This window comes from Eptesicus fuscus, chromosome 7 (genome assembly GCF_027574615.1).
Source record: "Eptesicus fuscus isolate TK198812 chromosome 7, DD_ASM_mEF_20220401, whole genome shotgun sequence".
NCBI classification, from domain to species: Eukaryota; Metazoa; Chordata; class Mammalia; order Chiroptera; family Vespertilionidae; genus Eptesicus; species Eptesicus fuscus.
In genome coordinates, this window is record NC_072479.1 from 57030499 (window position 1) to 57057245 (window position 26747).

Genomic DNA, 26747 nt, shown 5'->3' on the forward strand with positions numbered 1-26747 from the left:
AGATAGCGAGGCCCCTCCACCAGAGAACGGTCCTACAGAGGCCCTGTGTGCCTTATTCATGACCGAGTCTCCAATAGCTTGCACGAGTTAGGTAATCTGTCAAATTTGTTGAAGTGATGGTAGAATTGATGTTTGAATTTCCAGTTCTTTGGGACTTGGACTGAAACCAGAGAAGCACCAAAAAATGGGGGGGAGAGGAGCAAGAAAGGAAGCCTTAGAGATACCCCAAGATGTGGAATAGTGTGCAGTTTCTCTGGGAAGTCTTCAAAACAAATGAACAAATAAACAAATAAATTTTTTGCATGTTGAATTTTGCTAATGACTCATCAAAGCACTTAGATATAACTGCCCCTTTTCTCTAAAGATAGTTGTGAACCCACATGCTGCTGCCTCCCCAACTATAGGTTGGGACAGAGGGGGAACTGGAAGGCAGATTTGTGATGGTTCTGGGCTTTGTTTCCAGGAAGGAAGGCAGAGAGATCACCACATCATTCCCAAATCCAGCACAGAGCTGGGCACACAGTGGGCACTCAGTGACCATATACTGATGATGGAGTGGAATGTATTAAGATATTTTCTCCAGAACCTCCCCAACCCACCTTCCATGCCATCCCTTCCAGAGCTGAGCTCAGTTCTGGTAGGGCTAAGGGCACCTGATGCGGATGAGTGTGCCTCTGGGTCCTGTCAGACAAAGCTAGGAGGTGGCCAGGCCCAAGCATGGGGCAACGCCAGACACCACCCCTTCCAGGTAAGCCTGCCACCTTAGCACTTTTACCATTTCAGATTATTTTCAAGGTGTGTTTTAGCAGCCTGGAACAAACTTATTGCCTTGAAGGCAAACCCAACCCATGACTATTTGGGATTAATTATCTCTCTTTCATTTGAGCCCAGCAACCTCTTAGATGTATATAAAGGGATTTATTCTGCAGAGAGTCTGCAGTGTCTTTCCCTCTTCCTCTGACTCTAGGCTTCCCTGCTGCACTCTAGAACTCTTCTTTCACCAAGTCTTCTCACCATGAACAGACAAGTCTGCAAGAAATCCTTCAGCGGCGGGAGCCAGGGATTCTCCGGACGCTCTGCTGTGGTCTCCAGCGGTAGCAGCAGGATGAGCTGTGTGGCCCGTTCAAGGGGAGCCAGTGGAGGAGCCTGTGGGTTCCGGAGCGGGGCAGGTGGCTTTGGCAGTCGCAGCCTCTACAACCTGGGGGGCAACAAGAGCATCTCCATCAGTGTGGCTGGTGGTTCCCGGACTGGTGGCTTTGGGGGAGGGCGTAGCAGCTGTGGCAGTGGCTTTGGAGGTGGCTATGGAGGTGGCTTTGGTGGTGGCAGAGGAATGGGAGGTGGCTTTGGAGGGGCTGGTGGCTTTGGAGGGGCTGGTGGCTTTGGAGGAGCTGGTGGCTTTGGAGGGGCTGGTGGTTTTGGAGGGGCTGGTGGTTTTGGAGGGGCTGGTGGTTTTGGAGGGGTCGGTGGCTTTGGTGGGCCTGGTGGCTTTGGTGGTCCTGGTGGTTTTGGTGGGCCTGGTGGCTTTCCTGGGGGAATCCAGGAAGTGACTATCAACCAGAGCCTTCTGCAGCCCCTCAATGTGGAGATCGACCCTCAGATTGGGCAGGTCAAGGCCCAGGAGCGGGAGCAGATCAAGACTCTCAACAACAAGTTTGCCTCCTTTATCGACAAGGTGATGAAGCTCTGACTGAACCCCATTTCTAGGCTGAGAACTTTGAGTTTGACATTTAGACACAGTGTTTAGGATAAATTCTGGATGGGCGAGGTTGAGAGGGTGAGGTTAGGCAGCATTCCAGGGTCTGTGAACATGTTTAGGGCCAATAAGTTTATCCACATGAACATGTGAGTAGGAAAGATAGTGGTCCTCTATTTGGACCCAGACAAACCCAAGTCCTACTTGTCTGACTCTGCTCATGGCAAGGAAAGGTCTGACACAGAACTGGGGGCTTTACAGACATAAGCTGCCCTCTGAGGCTTTCCAGGGACCTGTTCCCCCTATGTCTCTGTGCCAGGCAATGGAGGTGAGTGCCCAAGAGAAGGGATTAAAGAGGATTACATGGAACCTTAGTCCCAAGGGCTGCAGAGAAGCTGGCAATCTTTTAGAAAGGGAGTTATGGTTAGTGACTTCCAGGCTAGGATAGCTCACACAGGCTATCGCTCTCCTGTCACGATGGTTATGGCATTTCAATCAGTATCAGTTCCCAGTGACTCACATCCTTTGAAAACTGGAGTGTCAATGGAGCCTTAGGTGGAAAAGACTCTGCAAGTTTTAAGTACAGTTTTGCAGAGTGCAGTGTATTTTTGGAAGTTAGGATAGAGTCATGAAGTCCCTGGGAACACTGAAGGGTCATCTTTACTTCTGTGTCCAGACAGAGCTCATTTCAGTTTCCCTGTCCATCTTTCCTCCTTCTGTAACTTTCCAAACCATGCTGCATCCTTAGTAGTCTGACTGATGGGATTGTCTGACCATATCTTCTCCAACCATAGTAGAAGCCTATCTTCATGTCCTTACCTGTCTTACCTGAGCCAAGGTCCCTCTGATCCTTTGCCTGAGGTTTTCCTCAATGCATTGCAGGTACGGTTCCTGGAGCAACAGAACAAGGTCCTGGAGACCAAGTGGAACCTGCTCCAACAGCAGGGCACCAATTCCATCACAGGCACCAACAACCTTGAACCCCTTTTTGAGAATTATATCAGCTCCCTGCGAAGCTACCTGGACAGCATCCTGGGAGAGAGAGGCCGCCTGGACTCAGAGCTAAGGAACATGCAGGACCTGGTGGAGGACTTCAAGAAGAAGTGAGTGACAGGAGCAGGAGTGGGCAGATGCCGTGGGCCAACTGTCTCAGAGTTCCAGCCCTTACTGCATTCCTCCTGTCTGCTGGCCAGTGGTGTCACTTAGTCTATTTTCCTTTCCTTATTGTCATAGAGGATAGCTTGGTTCATTAGGTTCACTCCTCACCTTCCTTCTTTAAGGGTACTCCTTTACAAATAAAATTGTGGCAAGTAGGATGAGTGTAGAGTTGAGAGAGCAATTATTCAGGAGCAAGGTTGAGGAAGATCCTGGTTGTAGGATCTGGAGGATGCTAGGACAACTCATAGTGTGTTGACCAACCATCCTGGTTTGCCCAGGACAAGGGACTTACAGTGTTAAAACTGAGATAGTATGTCTGGACAAATTGGAATGATTGGCCCTCCTAACTAATAAGGAGGCAGTAAGAAGGATATGTTCATCTAAGTGGGTTGGGAGAGGGACAGAGGGCTGGAAGAGATGAGCTTTCAGAGTTTCAGAGAATTGTGGTGTTTATGACTACCTCAAAACCCAAACTCAGTTATTTCTTTTTAACTCCTACAGATATGAGGATGAAATCAATAAGCGTACAGCTGCTGAGAATGAATTTGTGACCCTAAAGAAGGTAAGGGCAATGTGTGAGGTTCCTGGGGCTTGTAGGTGCAGATTTCTGGCTGCTTTGGAGAAAATCTCCTTACTCCATTGCTACAGAGCCATCAAGTTCAGGCAGTTGGAGAAAAAAAAAAAAAGAAAGAAACCAGGTGCATCTTAGTCTGGAAAAATCCCTCAGTGAGTCAGTTAATTTGTTTTTAGTTTTTTAATAGGGTTGAACTTAAACCTCCACAGTGAGATGGGAAACATTTCATTATGTGGAGACCAGCCTCAGAAAAGGACCAATCAATTACCAGCCTTGGTCCTCCTAACTCATGCTGTGATCATGGTTTGTTGTTTGGTCCTTGGGAGAATAAGGCCTCTATGCTTCTTTCTTTCTCAGGATGTGGATGCCACCTACATGAACAAGGTAGAGCTTCAGGCCAAGGTGGATGCCTTAATGGATGAGATCAACTTCCTAAGGACCCTCTATGATATGGTAAAGATATTTCTTACTAAGAGGGAGAGAGAAGGAGGGTGAGATGTTTACAGATTTGAGGCTCAGATATTTAGTATTAAGGTCTGGAAAGTCCCTTGTTGGGGTTCTGCAGAATGGGCTGCAGACATAGGGTTTTCTGAGGGGCTAGGGGACATGGTAGGGCTGATGCGCATTCAGAGCTGAGTCAGTGAATGGGATTGTTAATCAAGAGTCTCTCTGAGCCTCTGTGTGCTTGTTGTAGAGGCCTGAGAGTCAACATATCTCTTTGTGTTGGCAGGAGCTGTCCCAGATGCAGAGCCACGTCAGTGACACTTCTGTGGTTCTGTCCATGGACAACAACCGCTGCCTGGATCTGGAAAGCATCATTGCTGAAGTCAAGGCCCAGTATGAGGAGATTGCCCAGAGGAGCAAGGCCGAGGCTGAGGCCCTGTACCAGACCAAGGTGGGAACTGAGCACCTCTCAGAGGATCCATTGAGGGTCTCAGGAAGTCTGAGGCCTGTGGGGCTGCTGGGTGATGAGTCCCCAGTGTCCCTGGGTAGACCCCTCTTGGTTCTACTCTCTGAAGACATCCCTCTAATGGTTGGTTGTTTAGCTTCTAGAAAGTGCTGCCCCTGGGGGAGGTGGTTCCACTTTCCCCTGCCATGACACATAGGACTGACTCTAGCTTGCTCAAGGACTGCAGGATAGAAGAACCTTCTATCATGACAAACCAGATATTCTTTTCCCTGCTGCCTCAGAGGTGTCCCTGCTGAAACATGACTCAATGCCATTTTAACAAATACTTACGAAGCACCTCAAGGTTGGGTGGATTTAGAAATAGAGAAACAAATCAGACAAAGCTGCATGAACACCTTATTTTCCCTTCTGTTCTCCAGTTGGGAGAGCTGCAGACCACAGCGGGCAGACACGGGGATGACCTGAAGAGCACCAAGAGTGAGATCATGGAGCTCAACAGGATGATCCAGAGGCTGCGGGCCGAGATTGAGAACGTCAAGAAGCAGGTGGGATGGTGATAAATGCTAGTGCCTGGGATTACTGGTGAGGGGTGGGGGCTAGAATATCAGGATTCACAGTCTGAAATGGACTTCTGGGTTCATCTCAGGCAGCATCAGCTTCTAGGGAGTTCAAATACCAAGCCAGTCTAGATGACTAGTAATCCACAAGAGAAATATCTTCATGGATGAAGACAAGATACAAGTGCTAGCGAAGGGATGATGTTGCCTGACTTTAAGACATTTGCTTTAGGATAATCTATTCTAAGACTCAGAGAGCCTGGGACACTCCTACTGGGCCCATCACTTCTCCTACCTCCTCCTTTCCCAGAATGCCAACCTTCAGGCAGCAATCTCAGAAGCTGAGCAGCGTGGGGAAATGGCTCTCAAGGATGCCAATGCCAAGCTTCAAGAGCTGCAGGCTGCCCTACAGCAGGCCAAGGATGACCTGGCCCGGCTGCTGCGTGACTACCAGGAGTTGATGAATGTCAAGCTGGCCCTGGACGTGGAGATTGCCACCTACCGCAAGCTGCTAGAAGGCGAGGAGAGCAGGTGGGTCTCCAATTCCAACTCCCCTGACCCAAGTCACATGCTGAGGGCTAGATAAGTGAACAAGTATATGGGGATGAAGGCCTGCTGTTTAGAGAGAGCCCCTCCCCCACCCCACCTTCCACAGGCCTTGCAGTGAAGCACTTGTGATTATTAGCCCACTCTCACCACAGTTAGTCAAAGCACATATGTAACCAATGTGTATAGGGCAGTTATGGCGAACCTATGACACGCGTGTCAGCACTGACACGTGTAGCCATTTCTGATGACACGCTGCCGCTGAGGCGGCCGCATGCCGAGGATGAAACATTTGCTGCTCCTGAGGATGAAGCATTTGCGAAATAATGTTTTTCCCTCAAAGTGACACACTACCCGAGTTATGCTCAGTTTTTTGGCGAAGTTTGACACACCAAGCTCAAAAGGTTGCCCATCACTGGTAGGGTCTCTTTGTTGTGGCCCAAAGAAGGGTGGAAAAAGGGGATCGTTCTGCTAGGCTTCTGAATTCAGTTCCGGTTGTGTTATTCAACACCTTCATTCATGGACTTGTTGGAAATTTGCTTTGCGATGATGACATTTTCTCTTGCTTTTTCATTCAGGATGTCTGGAGAATGCCAGAATGCTGTCAGCATCTGTAAGTAGCCAAAGTAACCCTGGTAATGGGAGCCGATGCTGAAATATTAGTAATAATACAGGGCAGTAGCAACTAATTAAAATATTTCTATGGAAGTTGGAGATGGTGGAAGGGGAAACCGATATGATTTTGTTATTGTTCTGGGTCCAGGGCACTATTAACAGGTCTGTAGCATGGGGAATAACCAATAGGGAGCTTGTTAATGGGAGAAGAAATTATGATTAATCTCCAAGGGTGTCAAGAGTTGATCAAATGCAGAAGGAACCACAGGATAACTCATGACGTTTTAAAACTATGGGACTGAATATCTTATGACATTAGAATGCATTACAATGATCAATCATCTTGGGCCCAGCGAATCATTAATTATAATAGTGTCCTGGGCGCTGATCCCTGTACTGTTCTCTCCCCTGCAGCCGTGGTCAGCAGCAGCAACATGATCTTGGCCTCCGCAGGTGGTTATGGAGGTGGTTTTGGCGGTAGCTTCGGTGTAGGCGGGGGAGCAGGCAGTGGATTCGGTGGAAGCAGTGGATTCGGTGGAGGCAGTGGATTCGGTGGAGGCAGTGGATTCGGTGGAAGCAGTGGACTCGGTGGAAGCAGTGGATTCGGCGGAAGCAGTGGCTTTGGAGGTGGCAGCAGCTTTGGCTCTGGCTCCGGGGGTCGCTATGGGGTCAGTGGAGGAGGTTTCAGCTCTGGCAGCAACCGGGGTGGCAGCGTCAAGTTCTCCCAGTCCTCTCAGCACCGCTCCAAGTAAATAATGAGCATGGCACCATCACTAGAGCACCTCTAGTCTCCATCAGCTCCTCCCCTACGACAGACAGCTGCACTTTGGATTTAGAAGACTGGGGCCTCATGCTCCTCCATCCAGATCCCTGGCCAACTTCAGCCAAGGGAATTTCAGGCTCTCTCTGGCTCCAGTCTGCATGCGATTGTCCGGGTGTGGCCTTAGCTGTCACCTTCTGTTGCCCTTGGGGTCCCCTCCCGTGGTGGAATGGTCCCCACAGTTCTGATGTGTCTAACACACAGGCTCCTCTACCCATCTGTTCTGTCACCAATAAAGTACATTGTGTTTCACTTCGGGCCTCTGAGTCCTCTCTGGAGGCCTTTCTCCCCCCCTGCACTGACTTCTCCATCCTCTCCCAGGGTGGGCTGTGTGCACCAAACCAAGGCAGTTGGTCCCCACTGTCCATTACATGGGATCTAAATGGGCAATATCTGACTCATTTATTCTTTGAGCATGGGGGAAGGGCAGGGGCACACTCCAGGAGGCCCTGTGGCCTCACAGTTCAAGAGGAAAGGTTGTATCATGCAGACATCCATATCATCCTTGCTTTCTCTCATTGGGGGGAACCTAAGAGGACCTTGAATTGCTGAGGGACTTGGGGACAGCCGATTTCTTTCCTTGGTGCTTTCCCCACTCCAGTCAACATCCTGAAAACTTTCCCTCAAAAGTGCACCCAGGAAAGGGTGAGGTGCTAGAACTTCAGGTTGCAAGGATTTCTGAGAGCCAGCTACCTCAAAGTCTGACCCACAGAAACCCGGTCTGTTGGGAGCTCTGCAAAAAAGGTTTCCTGTCCATTAAATCTTCCCTCTTTGGAGCCTATATTAGAGGTCTGAGAAGTCTTGTAGCAAAGAATACTTGTTAGCTATCTTTAACCCAGCATATTCCAAGACCTCCCAATCCTCTTCCTGGCAAACAACTATTAACAGCCCTCAGAAAACGTCCTGTACCTAAGCACTGTCTGCATGCACTCTGGGCCCCCAGGAGTGTGCCCCAGCTATGGGAGCTCTTGGTGTCTGCCCTGCAGCAGGAAGCCCTGATGCAGTGTTAGTTAGCCATGGGAGTGCTGTCGAAGGTCAAGGCTGGAAGGGACTCAGGCACAAGGAAGCCAAAAACTTCACATGCGAATAAGAAGACTGAGGCTCCGAAAGGTGGAGCGGGCATCTGATGGTGTGAGCCTGAGGCACACCCAAGTATCCGAGTCCAGAGCTCCTTCCATCTCCCCACACTGTTTCTGAGGCTGTGTTGCTGCCCTTCTTGCATGGCTGGTTGCCTGGGGACCCACAGAACACGCAGGCGATAAAGTAGAAATGCTTATCATCTCAAGGCACACTCATCTCAAGGCACACATTCAGACTCGCTTTTGCTGCTCCTCCATGTACTCTAACCAATGCCCACTGGCCCCTGTTCATTCTGTGGGGGTTTATGAGTGAGTCCTCCCCCACCCTTCCCCCACTACTTAAGTATCCCTCTAGTGACAGGGGGGAATCCATGCAACTTCTCAAAGGAGAGAGTAACCAGAGGTAGCCTGGCTCAGGAGGAATGGCACCAGGGAGAGGGCTATTTCTAGGAGGAGGTATCAGGCCTGAAGAATGTCCAGGCAGGTGAACTTGGTTCCAGAACCTGAGACTGAAGGAATTAATTCCATGTTTGGCTGGATATTCTCAGCCCAGCCCTGACCATTTCTAATTCAGGCTGAAATACCTCCAGTGCTCTCTCTTCCTTTCACCTCAGCATTTACAGAATTTCTTTGTATGTCAACCTTTCAAGTGCTCTTTAGTTGCTGGGCTTGGGTTTGCTTTCTTGTACTTGTCTAGACTTTTCATTCTTTGAGTAGGGTACAAGTTGGTGCTATGTTGTCCATTCTTGTCATATCCTATAAAGCATGTCTCCCCCAACCCCTCAACAGGGCAAGCTCATAGAGGTTGTTGAATAATGCTTACTTGTATGCCTGGGCCGTAGTCTGGGATTTGGGGCCATTGGCCTTTTGCCTCTCTCTGCTTTGTTCCACATCTCTTGTCCTTGGGTGTGGAGTGATACATCTTCTTGTGATGACACAGAGGGCACAACTTATATCCCCCTATTCCTACCCCCATTCATTCCTCTCTGCCTACTCCCCTCTGGAGCCCCCTCCCCCAATTGGGAAGGACACTGAAAACAGCACCTTCCTGTTCTATGAGCTTGTTGATGCACTGGTTCACCCATCCTTTGATGTTAAGGAGACCTAGATGTGTTTTAAGATTCAGGCTATTTCCTTCGGGGATGCAGGCTACACTACAGGCCAGAGCAAGTATCAACAGTGATGGTGACACAGTCATAAAAGGCTCAGTTAAGAAAACTAGGGGATTGTTTCTCATAAGAATCTGCCTACGCCCTGACCAGTTTGACTTAGTTGATAGAGCGTCGGCCTGTGGACTGAAAGGTCCCAGGTTCGATTCCAGTCAAAGGCATGTACCTTGGTTGCGGGCACATCCCCAGTAGGGGGTGTGCAGGAGGTAGCTGATCAATGTTTCTCTCTCATTGATGTTTCTAACTCTCTATCCCTCTCCCTTCCTCTCTGTAAAAAAAAAAAAAATCAATGAAATATATTAAAAATAGAATCTGCCTATGGATAATCCAGCCGTGACTGTTGATGATTGAAGTTTGACTATACAGTTTTGGGTAATTTGTAGGTAAGTCTCCATATGACCCTTCTCTATTTTGTCTAGGGCAGGATGGGGTTTTTGTTATCCAATAATAAGAAATCTCATCTTTTGGGATTTGGGCTGCCCCTTCTCTCTGCTTTCTCAGCACCTTAGCCAAAGTACATTCTTGCAACAATCTTGGGATGACTGGAAAAAACAACAACACCAAAACAAAACTCAAAACACCTCCTTCACATATTTTATCTATATTCTGTACAAGCCCCTCTGGCATTCAAACTGCTTACTGCACATGTCTTTTGTGCCTAAAATCAAGATAATCACCACCAACACTTCCTCCTAGGCTAAAGGCTAGTTGTTCTCCTAACCACTGATTGGGATATAGTGGGAGCAGTCTGATAACCTTGGAATCCATGGTGACATCACTAAATGATGACATCACTAAATGGTGACATCACCAAATGGTGACAGATTCATCAACTGCTAGAGAAGACGGGGCAGGGAAGGATAGCTCTAGGTGGTAACAAAGCAGTGATTCTCAGTGGGGCAATCCCACTCCCCCAGGGAACATCTGGCAATGTCTGGTGACAGTTTTGGCTGTCACAACTAGAGGAGAACCACTGGCATCGAGAGGGTAGAGGCCTTGTTGCTACTAAATACCCTACAGTGCACAGAACAGGCCCCACCTGTTCTCCAGTCTCAAATGTCAATAGAGCTTGTTGGGAAACCCTGCATCCAAGCAAGAGGTCATTTCCTTTGCCCCTCTCCTTAGGCAAGGACCATGGCTGTGATATTGGTTATAACTGAGCTGAATAGAAACCATTCTGAATTTGAGGGATGTATACATATTTAGAAGTTTGTTTGTTTTAAAATGGAAATGCCCTTTTATTCTGGGCAAAGACATAGGAAACAAGCTAGGTAAATATATGGCCTTATGGGAGTACTTTCAAGACCTGAGCCTGCAAAACTGGTGTGAACCTGGCTGGTTGATGCCTCTCTGCCTTTGATAAACCATTCCCCTGGCCAAGAATACTCATTCTACCTTCAGTGTTTTTTTTTTTTTTTTATTAGCCCTGATTTCTCATTGACGATCACTCAGGCATTGCCTCTTGAAAGCTTTCCTGGACCTTCCACATAGCACTGAATGTCTGTTGGTATTCCCATTGCCCCCTGTTAGCCTCTTTGTATCACTCACTAAATTATATTAAAACTAGTGGCCCGGTGCATGAAATTCGTGCCAGGTGGGGGGGCAGGGTGTCCCTCAGCCCAGCCTGCACCCTCTCCAATCTGGGACCCCTCGGGGGATGTCGGACTGCCAGTCTGGGACTGCTGGCTCCTAACCGCTCACCTGCCTGCCTGCCTGATTGCCCCTAACCACTCTGCCTGCCGGCCTGCTCGCCCCCAACTGTCCCCCCCGCTGGCTTTCTCACCCCTAACTCCCCCCCCCCACCAGCCTGCTCACCCTCAACTGCCTCCCCCTGCCGGCTTGCTCGCCCCCACCTGCCCTCTTTACCGGCCTGCTTGCCCCCAACTGCCTCCCTGACGGCCTGCTCACCCCAACTGCCCTCCCCGCCGGCCTGATCACCCCCAACTGACCCCCACTGATGGCCTGCTCACCCCCAACTGTTCCCCCGCTGCCGGCCTGCTCATCCCCAACTGCGCCCCCCGCTAGTCTGATCACCCACAACTGCACCCCCCGCACCGGCCTGATCACCCACAACTGCCGTCTCATCCTGGCCTGATCAACCACAACTGCCCTCCCCTCTTGGCCCCTAACCACCTCTACCTTGGTCCCGCCACCATGGCTTTGTCCAGAAGAATGTCCAGAAGGTCTCCTGGAAGGTCTCCCAGTCTAATTAGCATATTATCCTTTTATTATTATAGGTAACTAGTTTTAGTGTCTGCTCTCCATACTAGAATGGAAGTGACTGATGTGTCTTCTTCATCTTTGTGCCTCTCAATGTCCAGCACATTGCTTGACACATACTAGGCACTCTGAATGTCACTGAGCTAATGAGATATTTGAAAAGGACAGGGGAGACTTAAATGCAATTGCTGTCCTGACATTTAACATAAACAACTAACATTTTTTTGGTTCTTACTGGTGCAAGTCATACACTGGACATTTTGCATGTCATTGCATTTAATCCACACAATCACCATAGGAGACAGGTGGTAATTATCCTCATTTTCCAGATGAGGAAACTGGAGCTTAGAGGCAGGGTACCATTAACATGTCTGGCATCAGAAAGGAAGTAGCAGATCTGGGTCTCAAATCCAAACACTGTAACCACTATGTTATGCTGCTGAACGGGGCTGGCTGACTTCTTCTCCGCCCCCTGGATGCCCTCTTGTACCAGCTTTGGCACATGGCACTAACAGCTCACTGGAACCTTGAGGAGCCAGAAACCAGACTTGAAGTTCCTATATTAGCAGGAGAGGTTTCTCCAGCTGAGGCCCTGTAAGGGTGGGTGGGCCACCATCAACTCCGGAGAGTTCTGGTCTCCAGCGGAGAAGTCAGAGAGATTGATCAGGGAAATACCTTGATAATGACAGGTGTTTCTCTTTGATGCCAAAGAAGAATTCATAGGTTTAAACCTCTTTCAGTAGCACAGTTGATGCTTTAAGGCACATCTGTCCACCATATTCTATGGGTGGACTCTTTAAATGTCAAAGTGGACTCTTCATTTTCGTATGATGTGCTTTGATTTGCGGAAGCCCAGGTAGATAAAAATGATCCATGAGTTTATGACAGGATTTGGAGTTGGATAGTCTGATTAAAACCTCAGCTCAGTCAGCAAAATTGATTTGGGGCAACTTAATAAACCTCACTAAACTTGTCCTTATCTGTAAAATGGGAATAAAAGTCTCGACCTTACACAGTTTCTATAACAATTAGAAATGATACTAATAATCAGCCTAATTCAATGCCTAGTAAATGGCAGGCACTCAATGTCAGCCATTTTTACATATTTTTCACAGACAGGTGAAAGAAGCAAGGATTTGAAGGAGGAAATTATGTTCACTAAATCATAGTCCCCATAATTCTGGGAAGTATGCAGTAACTCAATAAATATTTGATTGATTGACAGCTTACATTACTGACGAGCCCGGAATGGGAAACTGGTGTGTCCAGGCAGAGGTTTTAATCAGACTATCCAACTCCAAATCCTGTCATAAACTCATGGATCATTTTTATCTATGTGGGCTTCCGCAAATCAAAGCACATCATACGAAAATGAAGAGTCCACTTTGACATTTAAAGAGTCCACCCATAGAATATGGTGGACATATGTGCCTTAATGGTTTTTATGTAACTCTCAATTCAGAAACTGTGATTCCTTACAATTTTATGCAGAAACCAGACTTCAATGCTGCATTGGCCTTAAACAGGACTACTCCTTAGAACTCTTCCCTCCCCTTCAGCCTCCAAACTGACAGCTTCTAGAAGGGCTTTGTACCTCACATTGCCATTATCATCACAAGGGCTGCTAAGTGCTGATCACTGCCCTGTGTAAGGGCTTTCTTACACTACCTCCTGTAGACCTCTGCTGCCCATTGAGGAGGCTATGCTAATCCCAATTTACAGACCAGAAAACTGAGGCCTGAGGGTAAAAAAACTTCCTGGAGGCCATGTAACTGAAAAGTGGAGAGGCTGAGCTTTGAACACAGGCCTTACTCCAAGGACTCTATGTTTTCCACTCCTCCAAGATGCAAGGAAAGAGAGGGAGGAGGTGTTGTTATTTGAGTTCCAGAAAATCCAGCATACCAATGAGAATGGAATAATCCCCCTTCCCATGGTGCTCCCTGAAGGAAGGTCAATGACTTTTGGAAAGACCCATCAAGGTCCATGGCTGGTGAGAAATATACATCGATATGAGAATTGGTCTTTAGGGACCTTCTTCATTTTCCAGGATCCTAGAGCCCTTCTCTCTGCATCTGCAACATGCAGGCCTTAGTCTGCCCTCAGCTTCCTCTGTCTTTCTCACTTGGGGCAAGTGTTTTCTCAACAGGGATGAAGCAAGTCTTCTTCTTTTAAAAAAATATATTTTATTGATTTTTTACAGAGAGGAAGAGAGAGGGATAGAGTTAGAAACACCGATGAGAGAGAAACATCCATCAGCTGCCTCCTGCACACTCCCTACTGGGTATGTGCCCGCAAGCAAGGTACATGCCCTTGACTGGAATCGAACTTGGGACCCTTGAGTCTGCAGGCTGATGCTTTATCCACTGAGCCAAACTAGTTAGGGTGAAGCAAGTCTTCTTGACCTTATGCCTTAACCATGACTGCCCTGTCTGCACATTCTTTCCCACTCTGGACATAGTAGTTGGACCAGTGTTTCTCTGAGTATATTCAACTGCATGTTAATAGGGGTCAAGGTAGAATGGTTTTATTGTTAAGTTTGTTTGGGAAGCTCTGATTAAATAAAAGTAAATGATTCTTTTCTACAGGACTTCTCAGGGCATTTAATATGTAAATGAGCTTTATTAAAACCCTAAGAGAAAGCTATAGAATTTTCATTACCCAAATTTATTTGACCACAGAATCTTTTAATCAAGGCAATCTTAGGGCATAGAATTCTGCTCTAGACAAGCCCCAGGAGAGAATCTAGTACCAGATAAGGATTTAAGGGTGAGTTGAAGAGTATTTTAACCAAGTCTGTAGAGAAGACCAGAATTAGAATAAATTGTTATTGTTAACAACTAAGACTTAGTAACTGAAGGATTTAGCTTACTTTTTAACAATTTTTAATTATAAAGGGAGCTAGCCCTATATTTTTACAGTTCATTTGTTAAAGTTATTTAGTTGTGATATGTTTTTATTTTAACATGATAAAAAGGAGAATTTTTAGTCCAGGGACAGCATAACCAGTATGATTGTTCATTTTTCTTTTTTTTTGGAGAACAGATTAATAATGGCCTAGAAAATTGGATCCACACACATAAAGGAGCATGTAACTCTCACCCCTTCATCCTTGGCTCCAGGTGGAGAGGGATGTCTGCTTACTTTGACCTACAGGTAATGGCCACTGCCTAATGATACCTCCACTCACAATTACATGACAAGCCACTCTTAAGTATTCTCGCTGAAGTGAATACCAGAGAGCAATTTGGTGAGAGGAAATAACTCTGCTTGGTGACAATTGCCCCTATTTTATAGATGAGGAAGTAGGGACCCAGAGCACTCAGCCACTTGGCAACCTTCACACAGAACTCAGACTGTTGACAGCAGGCAGACCATTTAGACGCCACTGCTCTAAAAGATCCTGCAGTGAGTAAGAAAAATGCTGCCAAGGATGCTAACTCTGTATATTTCCAGCAGTTTCAGTCAACTGCTAAGAAAACAACCCCAACTGGCTAAATAAGGTGATGCTTTGGCAGGCTCAGGAGACATGGATTAGGGGAACCCAACCCAAACCGTGCTTTTGTGATCTGCCCATCGCCTCTCTCTGTCCCTCTTCTCCAGCTTATGCTGGGGTGGCAGAGATGAGCCACACGCAGGAGGCTGCCACCGCTGCCTCAGCACTGCAGCCAAGGGAGGGGAGGGGCATCAGAAAGACTAATGTTTGTCCTTGTTTGCTTTGGGCTCTCACCTGGGGCTTCAGGTGAGCCTGGCTCAATCTTCTCCCCAGGGAGGGCATTTGATATACTTTTAAAGGAATTTTAAAGATTATGCATAAAGCCCTCAACAAGAGAGATTGGCACTCAATTAATGGGTGGAGTGAATGTCTCAAAGAAGAACCCAACCCAGAATCCCCTTCTTGGATGGTCTGGATGAGTAGTGTTTTAAAAAAAATCCAAACATTTGCTGCTGGACACTATTTAAATATCAAAACAATCCTGCAATTGGAGTAGAATCCTCATTTTACAAATAAGGAAAGAGTGGCTCAAAGAAGTCAAGACCCTTGTCTAAGGTCACCACAGAGCGAGAGGTAGACAAGGGGTATGAACCCAGATCTTTTGACATCCATCTTGATAGGGTTTCTGTTAGACCACAGTTACCTTACTCTTGTGTGTCTTTTTGTAAATTTTAAAGGACTTTCACTTATATTTATCCTGTGAGGCTCATCACCCACCAGTGAGTAGGAAGGGATTTGACAGGTCAGAACAGACTTGTGTGTGAAATCACAGTCCAAGGTCATCCAACCCAAATCCATCATAGCAGAGGTCTTGCTCTCTACTTTCCCAGCTTGGTTTTCTTACTCTCCACTCACACTCAGCTTCTTTCCCTACCATCCATTCATGAGCTTGTCAAGGGGGCAAAATTGTTTTGAGAATAGCTGAGGCCAGACATGCTATTCCCTTCCCCCATGTCTCCTAATACTGAGCATTGCTTTGGTTGTTTAATACTCATAGCAACCCCACAAAGTACATGCTATTATCATCCCCATTTTATAGTTGAGGAAACCAAGACACATAAAAGTTAAATAACTTGTCCAGGTCAAAGAGCTAGTGAGTGGTGGAACTGACTCTAGACAAACTGTAGAGCAGAGAATTGAGAATTAGCTAGAGAGTACTTAAAATTGCTTAACTTGGGGTTTTTCAGACCCTGCCCCAGACTGTCTAGAAACCATCCCCAAAAGACAGAGTGCTTGCTGCTGATCTGATTGGAGTTCTGGAGTATACCAACCACTTATTTCTGGGGAGTCTAAAATCATTCTGCTCTACTCCTGTCATACCTCGTGAAGTCCCTATATGTAGATAACCACCTGAGAATTTGCTCTAGCTATGTGTGGTATGGTTGAGTGTGGAAGTGGATTGCATGAGGATGGGGACAGTTGAGCTGTAGTAAGTTAGAGCAGTAATGTGTCAGTGTACCCACACTACCACCAAGGGTCCTTTACCTCCTCTCCCCCTCCCACCACTTCCAGGCCCTGATGGAATACTCATAGTCTAGACCAGGGCTGCCCAAACTTCCCTGGTCATAGGGATTTCTTGGAGGGCTTGCTAAAAATATAGACACGCAAGCCCTTTCTCCGGAGATTTTCATTCCATAAGACTGGGGTGGGACCTGGGTCTAGATATTTATATTCTTAGACACTGGTCATCAGCCAGTTACCACAGGTTTGTGTTATGTTTACCCTATGCGAGAAGCCGGAGGTTCAGAATGAGTAGGACTCAGTTCCCTCCTTCAATGAGCTCAGGGCCTAGATGGATACTGACAAATGAACAGATAAGTATACATTAAATCAGGGCCATGGTGGGAAAAGTACAGGGTATGGTGGGAGGACAGGGAGGGGCATATAACTCAGACCAGGTGGTGAAGGGGACAGGAGATCCTAAGGCCACCAGATCTGATACAGCACACACTCTCATCTTAAGATGAACGGGGTCTTTGAGCTGACTCCATCAGCCAACTAAAGGATGCTCACACTCTCTCTTCTCTTGCTTCCTGATCCAGAAATCATCTGCTGTTGATCTAGGATGGTGGTGGAGGGGTTTGATCTGAGACTCCTCCCTGTCCATGTCTCCTTCTGTCCAAGCCTCACACTTGCTTGCTTCATATATGGCTCTCACTTTTCTCATCGGCCAGACATTTTTTCTCCACTTTTGTTTCCCATGAGCAACACTTCTTAGCTCAAATGGTAGGCTGGTTTAAACAGATGCCTTTGGCTGAGGTGGGGCTAGAGTATACCCTGTGGTGTCAGCGTACTTTTCATTCCCCTCCCCTAACCCCAAGCCCTCCTCTGAGTGTTTCTCTGAAGAGGTGGGCACAGATCACAGATGACATATCACTGGGCAGTGGCACTCTGGCACTGCAGGAAGGCATTCAGCCCACCTGGAAGAGGTTGTCTCCTCCTCACCCTTGTTTCATGGAGCTCAGTGGCTCTTGATTCCCTGGTGTCAAAACCGAACTCATCCTGCTGGATCAGGTGCTGTTTGTGTTCCCTAAGACCCTTGAGGAAATCACATGAAGAGAGGGTGGAGAGCTCCTGTATTTTGTCAACCAAGGCAGGTTTGGGTGATTAAGCTAAGAAAGCAAAGTCATTTTGGTCCAGAGGATTATTTTTGAGGTGTGTTGGGAACTTAGAAATAACTTATTGCTTGGAAGGCAAACCAAACCCAAGATGACTCTCAGCTAATTGCTGGCCTCTCCTTCTTCCAAGCCAAACTGCTTGGTATATAAAGGCCAGTCTCCTCTGTTGTCCTCATCTTCTGTCTTCATCCCTCTCTGCTCTTGCTAAGTGATTGCTAGCTCACCTCCAAGCTCTCACCATGAACAGACAAGTCTGCAAGAAATCCTTCAGCGGTGGGAGCCAGGGCTTCTCTGGCCGCTCTGCTGTGGTCTCCAGCGGTAGCAGCAGGATGAGCTGTGTAGCCCGTTCAGGGGCTGCCAGTGGAGGAGCCTGTGGGTTCCGGAGCGGGGCAGGTGGCTTTGGCAGTCGCAGCCTCTACAACCTGGGGGGCAACAAGAGCATCTCCATCAGTGTGGCTGGTGGTTCCCGGACTGGTGGCTTTGGGGGAGGGCGTAGCGGCTGTGGCAGTGGCTTTGGAGGTGGCTTTGGTGGTGGCAGAGGAATGGGAGGAGGCTTTGGAGGAGCTGGTGGATTTGGAGGGGCTGGTGGCTTTGGAGGGGCTGGTGGCTTTGGTGGAGCTGGTGGTTTTGGTGGAGCTGGTGGTTTTGATGGAGCTGGTGGTTTTGGTGGAGCTGGTGGTTTTGGTGGGCCTGGTGGCTTTGGTGGGCCTGGTGGCTTTGGTGGGCCTGGTGGCTTTCCTGGGGGAATCCAGGAAGTGACTGTTAACCAGAGCCTTCTGCAACCCCTCAATGTGGAGATCGACCCTCAGATTGGGCAGGTCAAGGCCCAGGAGCGGGAGCAGATCAAGACCCTCAACAACAAGTTTGCCTCCTTTATTGACAAGGTGAGGGAAAAGCCCTGGGATGTCATAGAGGGTTTGGGTCACCCAGGGGGTTGGTATAGAAAGATGCAGTGGGATCTGCCTGGCTTAAAGGCAGGGGTGTGGCTTCTTGTCATGGTTCTGCCTTGGTCCTTGCAAGACACTGAGCCTGCCTCTCTTACTCTTTGGATTTTCCCAGCTATGAAATGCAGTAGGATTCTGGGTCCTGATTTACTTCTAGGGCTAGAACCAGGAAAAATGAGGCGAGGGTCCAAATGTGCTTTTAGTTCTTGTTAAGAATAGGGCATTAACTATGACAGTATAATAGCTAATTTTCAATTACTCTTAAAAAGCAATTGTGAAAATGTAAACTGGCTGGTAATTAAGCTTGCACTAGTAGAAATCTTGGGAGTTTCTCTCAATGATAGTATTGGCAACTGACTTACCTTCTCAATGGTGTTGTGCTTTAGCTACTATTATATTGAGAGGTCCATGCTGGGACAGGGGAGGGTGTGCTTGGTCTGGAGGATGAACCTGGGATTGGAAGTTAAACCTAGATTACCTGTAAATCTAAAGAAAATCCAAAACAACCTGAGAAAAGTTAGACCTCATTGACTGTTTTCTCTGCCTGTATAGAGGTGAATAAGTTTTCAACAATAAATAACTTTATTTATGCTGCCCTCCTTTAGTTGTATTCTGAAGGATCTCAATAGACTAGAGAAGTGCTTGGTTTGACTCTTAGCTTTGTCTATTAGTAGCCACATCACTTTGGGAAATCTAATTAAGCTCGTTGAGCCTCAGGTTCCTTATCTACAAAATGGGGATAATAACATCTCCTTTATAGGTAGTTGTGAGGATGAAATGAGAGGAGATATGTGAAAATAGGTATAGAGTAAGCACTTAATATTCTAGCTCTCCCTTTTCTAAATCTTCATCCTTTCCAAATTCCAAAAAAACCCCACAAAAAACCAAAACAAAAAACCCAGTAAACAAAACAACAACAAAAACCCAGAAGCTATTGCAGTTAAAAAAACTGGGTCCATGCTCCATATTTCTACCCTTTGGGATGCAGGTGCGGTTCCTGGAACAGCAGAACAAGGTCCTGGAAACCAAATGGAATCTGCTCCAGCAGCAGACCACGGGCTCCGGCTCGGGTCCCAACAACCTGGAGCCTTTCTTCGAATCCTACATCAGCTTCCTGCGCAAGCAGCTGGACTTGGCTCTGGGGGAGAGGGGGAACCTGGAAGGAGAGCTGAAGAACATGCAGGTCCTGGTGGAAGACTTCAAAAAGAAGTGAGGGCCCCAAGTGGGCACTTTCCTCTTCTGGGGGATTAGCAGGGAGGCCTGGCCCCACTTTGGGAGTTTAACTATTCCCGACTGCACCTTCAGTCAACACCTTGGATGGTTTATTGAGAGGATCATGACCAAGCAGAAGGGGGTGAGAGGGTGGGGACTGAGACTTCTAGGAGGCTAATTATGACATGCTTTTCAGTTTCAAGGCAGGCCTTCTCCTTTACCAGCCCAGATGGGCAGGAGAGCCTCCCAGAGTTTGAAGCTTTTTAGGATGGAGAGCCCTACACACTTAACTGTACATAGGAATCCCCTTGGAAGTTTGTAAAAATGCATAATCCTGTGCTCTGGTCCTAGACATCCAGAATCAGTGGGTATGGGCAGGTCCTAGAAGTCTGAGTGCCCCACAGGTCCCAGGGATTCTGGGCAGACAGTCCAGGCTTGCTGTGGAAGGCACTTTCAGTGTGTCCAGTCCACCCGCGCCCCCCCTCCCGCCCCCGTCTCTGCAGGAAAACAGAGCCTCTCATAGACATCCTTGGGGGTCAGGATCCATGGGGTGGGCACACCTGCTCAGGGGAAGCCCCAATCCAATTCAACTGCACAGACCTGGTAGGTACCCATCTGTGGCAGGCTGCGAGCTGGGCTCTGGGTGTCCAGTGGCAACTCATATTCTCATCACCCAGAAACCTCTTTCCTTCCGGAATCATTCCAGTCTTTAATCTTCATGAAATCCAATCTCTTGGCAGGAGATTTTTAACGGGCACAAAACTGGTAACTTTGATGTATTCAGAAGACATGAGTTCATTGTTATTTCTAATTCCTATAAGAAGCAACTCTAATTAATGAAAAGGGAAACAGAAACACCCGCTCTGAGCAAATACCTCTCTAGGCCTCACATGAGCACTGTGCTTTTTGTGATGCCTGTCAGAGCTGCAAGTAGCTGGCTCCTTGAAATCTCTCTCCACCCCGCCTGCCCACACCTCAGCCTGTCACCCAGACTTGGAGGAGGGCGAGGCAGAGGCCAGAGCTCTGAGAGGCCTCTAGACCGAATTGGCTATATAAATTTGGGGGTTCAGTACAAAATGAAAATGCAGGGCCCTTGTTAAAATATTATTAAGAATTTAAAGATGGTGCCAGCAGAGCATTAAACCGAGTGTGAGCCCAGGGCCCCATGTAGCTGGTCTCGTCTCTGAGTGAGGAGGTTCCACATGAATGCTAGAGATTCTCGTCTTTTTTATTTTTTAACTTCTGAAATGTCACTGTCTAAGTGTGTGCCTCTTTCCGTTTCAGGTATGAAGATGAGATCAATAAACGCACTGCGGCCGAGAATGAGTTTGTGGGACTCAAGAAGGTAAGTAAGTTGGGCCAGGCAGGTCGAGGCTCCCTTTCTGGGTACGGCCACCATGGGGAGAGCAGAGCCAGCTCTGGGCATGGCGACCCTACGCCGTGTGTGGGGCTTACATTTTTCCTTACATTTTTGGAAAATGAGCTGATTAGTAATGCCAACCAATAATTAACATTTTTTTGGATAGAATTAATCAAGATTTTCAGCCCACAAATGTACTCGGATGTTATTAAAAGTAACAATCCATAAATACTTGGTGCTTGTTTAAGTCAGTTATCATACAGATGGAATAGTGAGAAGAATACCTTTATTTCAATTCAGGAGGGTGGTTTTTAGTGCTATATTACCAAAGTCAAATATTAGATAAATGTGCTTTTTCTACCCTTATCCCATGCCTGGCTGATGTGGTTTATAGTTTGTTACAGCATTGGGATTTGACTGGTCAAAGCAATTTAAAGAAAGAATACCACCTTTTCTTTTTTTTTTTAAAGAGGGAGGGTGAGAATTCACAATTAGGAGGAGGGGTGGGTGAGGGAAAAGGGGAGAGATGAAGACTTAGGAGAGAGCTATGGGTGGTAGGGGAGCAGAGGTCTTCTTTTGCTTTCTGACCACCCTTCCCTCTGCCCCAGGATGTGGATGGGGCCTACATGAACAAGGTGGAGCTGCAGGCCAAGGTCGACAGCCTGACAGATGAGCTCAACTTCTTGAGGACCCTCTATGAGATGGTGATTCCTTGGTTTTCCAAACTCCATAGCCTTCCTGCCTGCATCTTCCCAAACATGCTTCTCAAGTGTAACTTTAGGGAACAGTCAAGTGGCAGAACACACACAAAAGCAGTGTCAGGGCTCAGACTCAGCTCCGCCCTACCCAGGAAATGCTAACTTAGCTCCCCAGCCTGCATAGACCTGGCCCAAAGGGCCAAGGTTCCTCTCTGTCAGCTTTCGTTTCCCATTTTGCTCTACATCTTCTCTCTGACTCCTGTACGAGTATCACAGCTAGCTCCTTCAGAACACTCTTCCCTATTGCAGTCCCATAGAAACCCACACAGAATTCTGCTGACTGATACTTTCAGGCTGACCTAATTATATTTGTGTATTTCCTTTTCCTTTAGCATTGTTGTCTGGCATCCTTTCATCTATAACCAGGCCTAAAATGCAAGCTTATTATTCTAACTGTCCCACTCCTGGCCCCATTGTTGGGCTATCCCTGCTGATCAAAATTCTTGAACTTTTTTATTCCCAACATCCCCTGGGGCCAGGGGTTAGTGAAGATGACCATCCATGTTCTCCACAGGAGCTGTCACAGATGCAGAGTCATGTGAGCGACACGTCTGTGGTCCTGTCTATGGACAACAACCGCTGCCTGGACCTGGACAGCATCATCGCTGAGGTCAAGGCCCAGTATGAGGAGATCGCCCAGAGGAGCAAGGCCGAGGCTGAGGCCCTGTACCAGACCAAGGTGGGAGCCCTCCCCCTATTTCCGCACTCTAGTTTTAGGTCCTGCTGACCTTCATCAAGAATGCTTCCACACTTTGCAAAAACATGTTGGTTGGTTTCTCCTCTGTCAGCTTGGGGAGCTGCAGAACACTGCCGGCAGACACGGGGATGACCTGAAGAGCACCAAGAGTGAGATCATGGAGCTCAACAGAATGATCCAGAGGCTGCGGGCCGAGATTGAAAATGTCAAGAAACAGGTGGGTCTGGAGATCCTGGAGATTACTGGAGATCCTGGAGATCTTCTGGGCCCTGAGGAGAAGGAGAATCAACAGCTGTGCCTCTTCCACATGCTTTCTCTGTCCTTTCATGGTGTCACATGTGGAATAACACCATCTCTGGGACATTCTGTTTCTCCAGATGTTCCTCCTAAAGGCTGGGCTTCCTGATGGTCGCTAAGAGGAGATGGTTGCCCATTCTGGTTTTTTAAATCTTGCAACTGTAGGGGTGGCCTTAAACACTCAGCTCTCAGTAGGATCTGCTCTCCATGACTATTTGTCACATAACCTTGATGGCTAATTTGTATCACTGAAATGAAATGATTAGGCAAGGGAGTTTTTAAACAGTCTTACCAAAAGAACCACCCACCAGACCACTACAACCTTTGCCAACAAATCAGTGTTCCTTTTCTTGATGAGACATGAGTCAATTTCAATGGGCCAGAGATGAATGAACCACTTGCAAAACTGACTTCTGTTTTCTGAGCATGCTCCATTGAATCTCTAAGGAAAGGAACAAAGGGATGCTGGATGGCAAAGAGACCTCCTCTCAGGAAAGTTCAGGTGTTTGTTTCCTGGTCACTATGCTAATTGATCTACTTTTCTCTGCCTCAGCATGCCAACCTTCAGGCAGCCATTGCTGAAGCTGAGCAGCGTGGGGAAATGGCCCTCAAAGACGCCAGTGCTAAGCTTGAAGGCTTAAAGGCTGCCCTACAGAAGGCCAAAGATGACATGGCCCGTCTCCTGCGTGAGTACCAGGAGTTGATGAATGTCAAGCTGGCCTTGGATGTGGAGATCGCCACCTACCGCAAGTTGCTGGAGGGCGAGGAGTGCAGGTGAGGGGTGGTGGGGTCAGCATTCTCCAGATATAATTTTAGAGTGATGTTTGATAATGAAGAAAGAAGGCAAGATGATAAGGAGAGGACAACCCAGACAAAGGGTAAGGAATCTCCTGAATGACAGCATTTAGCATTCAAGCACCATTATTTTTTTGTTAATCAACGTCATCCAACTCTTCAACTTGCCATGGACATCAATATTGTATTACATCCTTACTATGTGTGATGTGTAAGAAAAAGTGCTTTGAGACTATAAAAAGTTATAGTGGCTCTCTGGTGGGACTTTCTGAGATGATCAAGTGCTTTCTATCTGTGCTGTCCAGTACAATAGCTATTTGCCATTTGAGCACTTGAAATGTGGCTAGTCCAACTGAGGAACTGATTTTCACATCTGATTTAATTTTAATAACTTTAAATATTTTTATGTGGCTAATGGTTAACATATGGACAGCTCAGTATAGACACTTCTGCAACCACCAACTCCTGAACCTGAGTCCATATAAGGAGGTGGCTGATACATACATACTCTGAAAAACTAAGTCAATATCAAGCAGCAGGTTAGGACTTAGGCTGTAGATATCAAATGCCAAAAGTGTGTTAAGAATTGAGAGATCTTTCTGCTGACTAGATGCTCTAGGCAGTCCATGTTCATAGCCTTTGTCCCTGGGCAGCTCCCAATCTGATGGAGAAAAGCAAAATGCAAGTGTGAGAAGAAAACATAAGGATTTCTTATGAGTCCCTATGGAGAGGAGTGTGAGTGAAGATGGAGTGCTGTGTACTGGGAGTTGTGCTATGAGGAGGGAGTGGTCAACACCAGTGGGGCCCACATTGGCAAGGTGTGCGGACATATTCCATGTCTACTCAGACATGTGGACATATTCCATGTCTACTCAGACATGCCTGCTCCACAAACAAGAACGAGGCACAGGGAAATGAGCAGTGTGCACAGGATATTTTCAAATTCATATGTTGTGTCAGCTCCTCTCACATTTTAACCACCTTGAACAACCATTATCATCACCACCACCAGCACCAACCCAGGAGGGCTCATTGGGGAAGTTCTCCTGGAAGAGGAAAGTCAGAAATAAGAAAGCCAGGGCTGGGTGGAGAAGGAGGGCAAGGTGGGAAGAAGGTCCAGCAGGGGAGGAGAGGTGAGAATGGGCTAATCAAGTGGGATTTGCCTGGAACAGATAATCTTGAGAACTAAGAGAAAGAAGATGAGATCTGGAGGGTAGCTGGTGGAGTTTCTGGACATCTCAACCCCTGAAGCAGCCCCATTTCCTGGGGAGATCTGGTCATAGACACAAGCTTGGAATAGCCTTTCTACCCCTGTGAACTTGACACCTAGTTGGGCAAATGGGAGAACATGGCTCCCAAAGTTATGAACCCTCAGCAGTATGGCTAATGGCTCATTGCAGAAATAATCCACCTCTCCTTTCCTTTTTTTAGGATGTCTGGAGAGTGTCAGAGTGCTGTGAGCATTTGTAAGTAGCCCTTCAAAAACCTTCTCCTGGGTTGTAAAAAGAGGAATTAGAAACATTCTCCCTGACCTTCAGGCAGGAGAACCTGACCCATGAAAGGAGGCCAGACCATCAAATGGTACCTCTGGTCTCAGGCCATGGCCACACACACTTAACTTAGTGTAATCTGGCACACCTTTGAGGTCTTGGGGAGTTCCCCAGGTTGGAGAACCAGAAATTTCTGTGGATACTGCTGGCTTTTGTTTTTGGAAAAGGGCACTAAAGGGCCAGCTTTTCTCTCTCTCTCTCTCTCTCTCTCTCTCTCTCTCTCTCTCTCTCTCTCTCTCTTTCTCTCAACTAACTGAGGCCTCAGAGAAGTTGGGTATCTTTCTCTAAGTCACACAACAGTGTAGGGTGGAGCTGGGATATATGCCTAACCCATTAGCCTGAATTGAGTGCCTGTTCTCCTATAGCGGTGGTCAGCAATGTCACCAGCACAAGCAGCAGCTCTGGTGGAAGCCATGGAGGCTTTGGAGGGGTCAGCGGCGGTAGCAGTGGTGGCTACAGAGGCAACAGCAGCAGCAGAGGCAGCAGTGGTGGCCACAGAGGAATAAGCGGTGGAAACAGCAGTGGCTATGGTGGCGTTAGCGGCGGCAGCAGCGGGGGGTTCCAGAGCACTGGCACTGGGAGCTACCAGAGTGGCAGTGGCACCAGCACCGGAGGCTACCAGAGCGGCACCAGCACCAGAGGCTACCAGAGTGGCAGTGGCACCAGCACCGGAGGTTACCAGAGCGGCAGTGCGGGGAGCAGGCTCAGCGGTGGAAGCAGCAGTTCTGTGAGCCAGAGTGGAATTGGCTCCAGCTCTGGTGGCATCCAGACCACTGGAGGCAGTGGCTACAAGTCTGGCAGTGGAGGCAGCACCAATATCCGCTTCTCTCAGACCCCCAGCTCGAGCCAGCAGAGCTCCAAGTGATCCTCCAGGGCCAAATCTCCATGCACACCTGCTTCCCTCTCAGCCTGCAACAGCACTCCCACTCTCCGGTTAGCATCAACAGATGCCAACCTCAACCTTGCTTTTCCCCAAATTCCCTGGAGAAGGGGCTGAACTTCTTTTTGGCTCCTCCATCCTGAAGACATCTCCCAGGCCAGGGAAGACCAGATGCTAGTCTGGGATGTTGATGTCCCTAGATGTGACCTTGTGATGGCCCCTGACTTTGGACAGCAACACTTGAGCTAAAACCAGTGTGGACCTTCCCAGCCTGGCCTATTCCCACTCTGGCCCATCTCCTTTCTTCCTGGGGGTTAATGGTTTGACCCTGGCATGTTTCAGCCTTTCCTGAGGAGGGCTAATGCTAGAAGGTGGATGGTCAAGATCTCTCTGGACTGTTGGTTCACAGGGTGCCTTCCCCACAACTGGGCATCATATCTTGACTTACCTCTGTCTCCTTAATTCCCTTAGCTTTGGGTCCTCTGGTGATGATTATGTCGCATTTTCGTTTCTCAATAAACTGCACTGTATTTCACATTTTGGTGCTTGACTTTCATTCAAGGAGTCACAGAATAAACAAGAGTGGAGGGAAATCAGGTGTGGATGGTGGTCCTCCAGAAGTTCAGTAGTGTGTAAAAAGGACACTGAATTGTCTTGGCTTCTCCTTTACCCATTTGGTTGGGCTTCTTGTGATAGGTCTGCCCAAGAGTACTTATGTTGTGTAAGTGGGAACACCCCCTCCCCACTCCCAAAGAGATCTTCTCATCCATCCTTCTGCCTCTGGGAAGGCCCCTGTGATCCA

At 47.7% G+C, this 26747-nt stretch overlaps 2 protein-coding genes across 2 annotated transcripts; both read left to right on the forward strand.

Annotated features, from left to right (window-relative positions):
• The first annotated feature begins 1015 nt into the window (after nt 1-1015).
• Nucleotides 1016-6059, forward strand: KRT3 (keratin 3). Its single transcript, XM_054718447.1, has 8 exons — nt 1016-1672; nt 2576-2796; nt 3353-3413; nt 3783-3878; nt 4156-4320; nt 4755-4880; nt 5203-5423; nt 6017-6059. The coding sequence occupies exons 1-8, from the start codon at nt 1016-1018 to the stop codon at nt 6057-6059; spliced, it is 1590 nt and encodes a 529-aa protein (XP_054574422.1).
• An 11632-nt stretch (nt 6060-17691) lies between these two features.
• Nucleotides 17692-25930, forward strand: LOC103285328 (keratin, type II cytoskeletal 2 oral). The gene is made up of 9 exons (XM_028144415.2): nt 17692-18336; nt 19385-19605; nt 20893-20953; nt 21577-21672; nt 22241-22405; nt 22515-22640; nt 23274-23494; nt 24947-24981; nt 25431-25930. The coding sequence occupies exons 1-9, from the start codon at nt 17692-17694 to the stop codon at nt 25928-25930; spliced, it is 2070 nt and encodes a 689-aa protein (XP_028000216.2).
• Nucleotides 25931-26747: the final 817 nt, after the last annotated feature.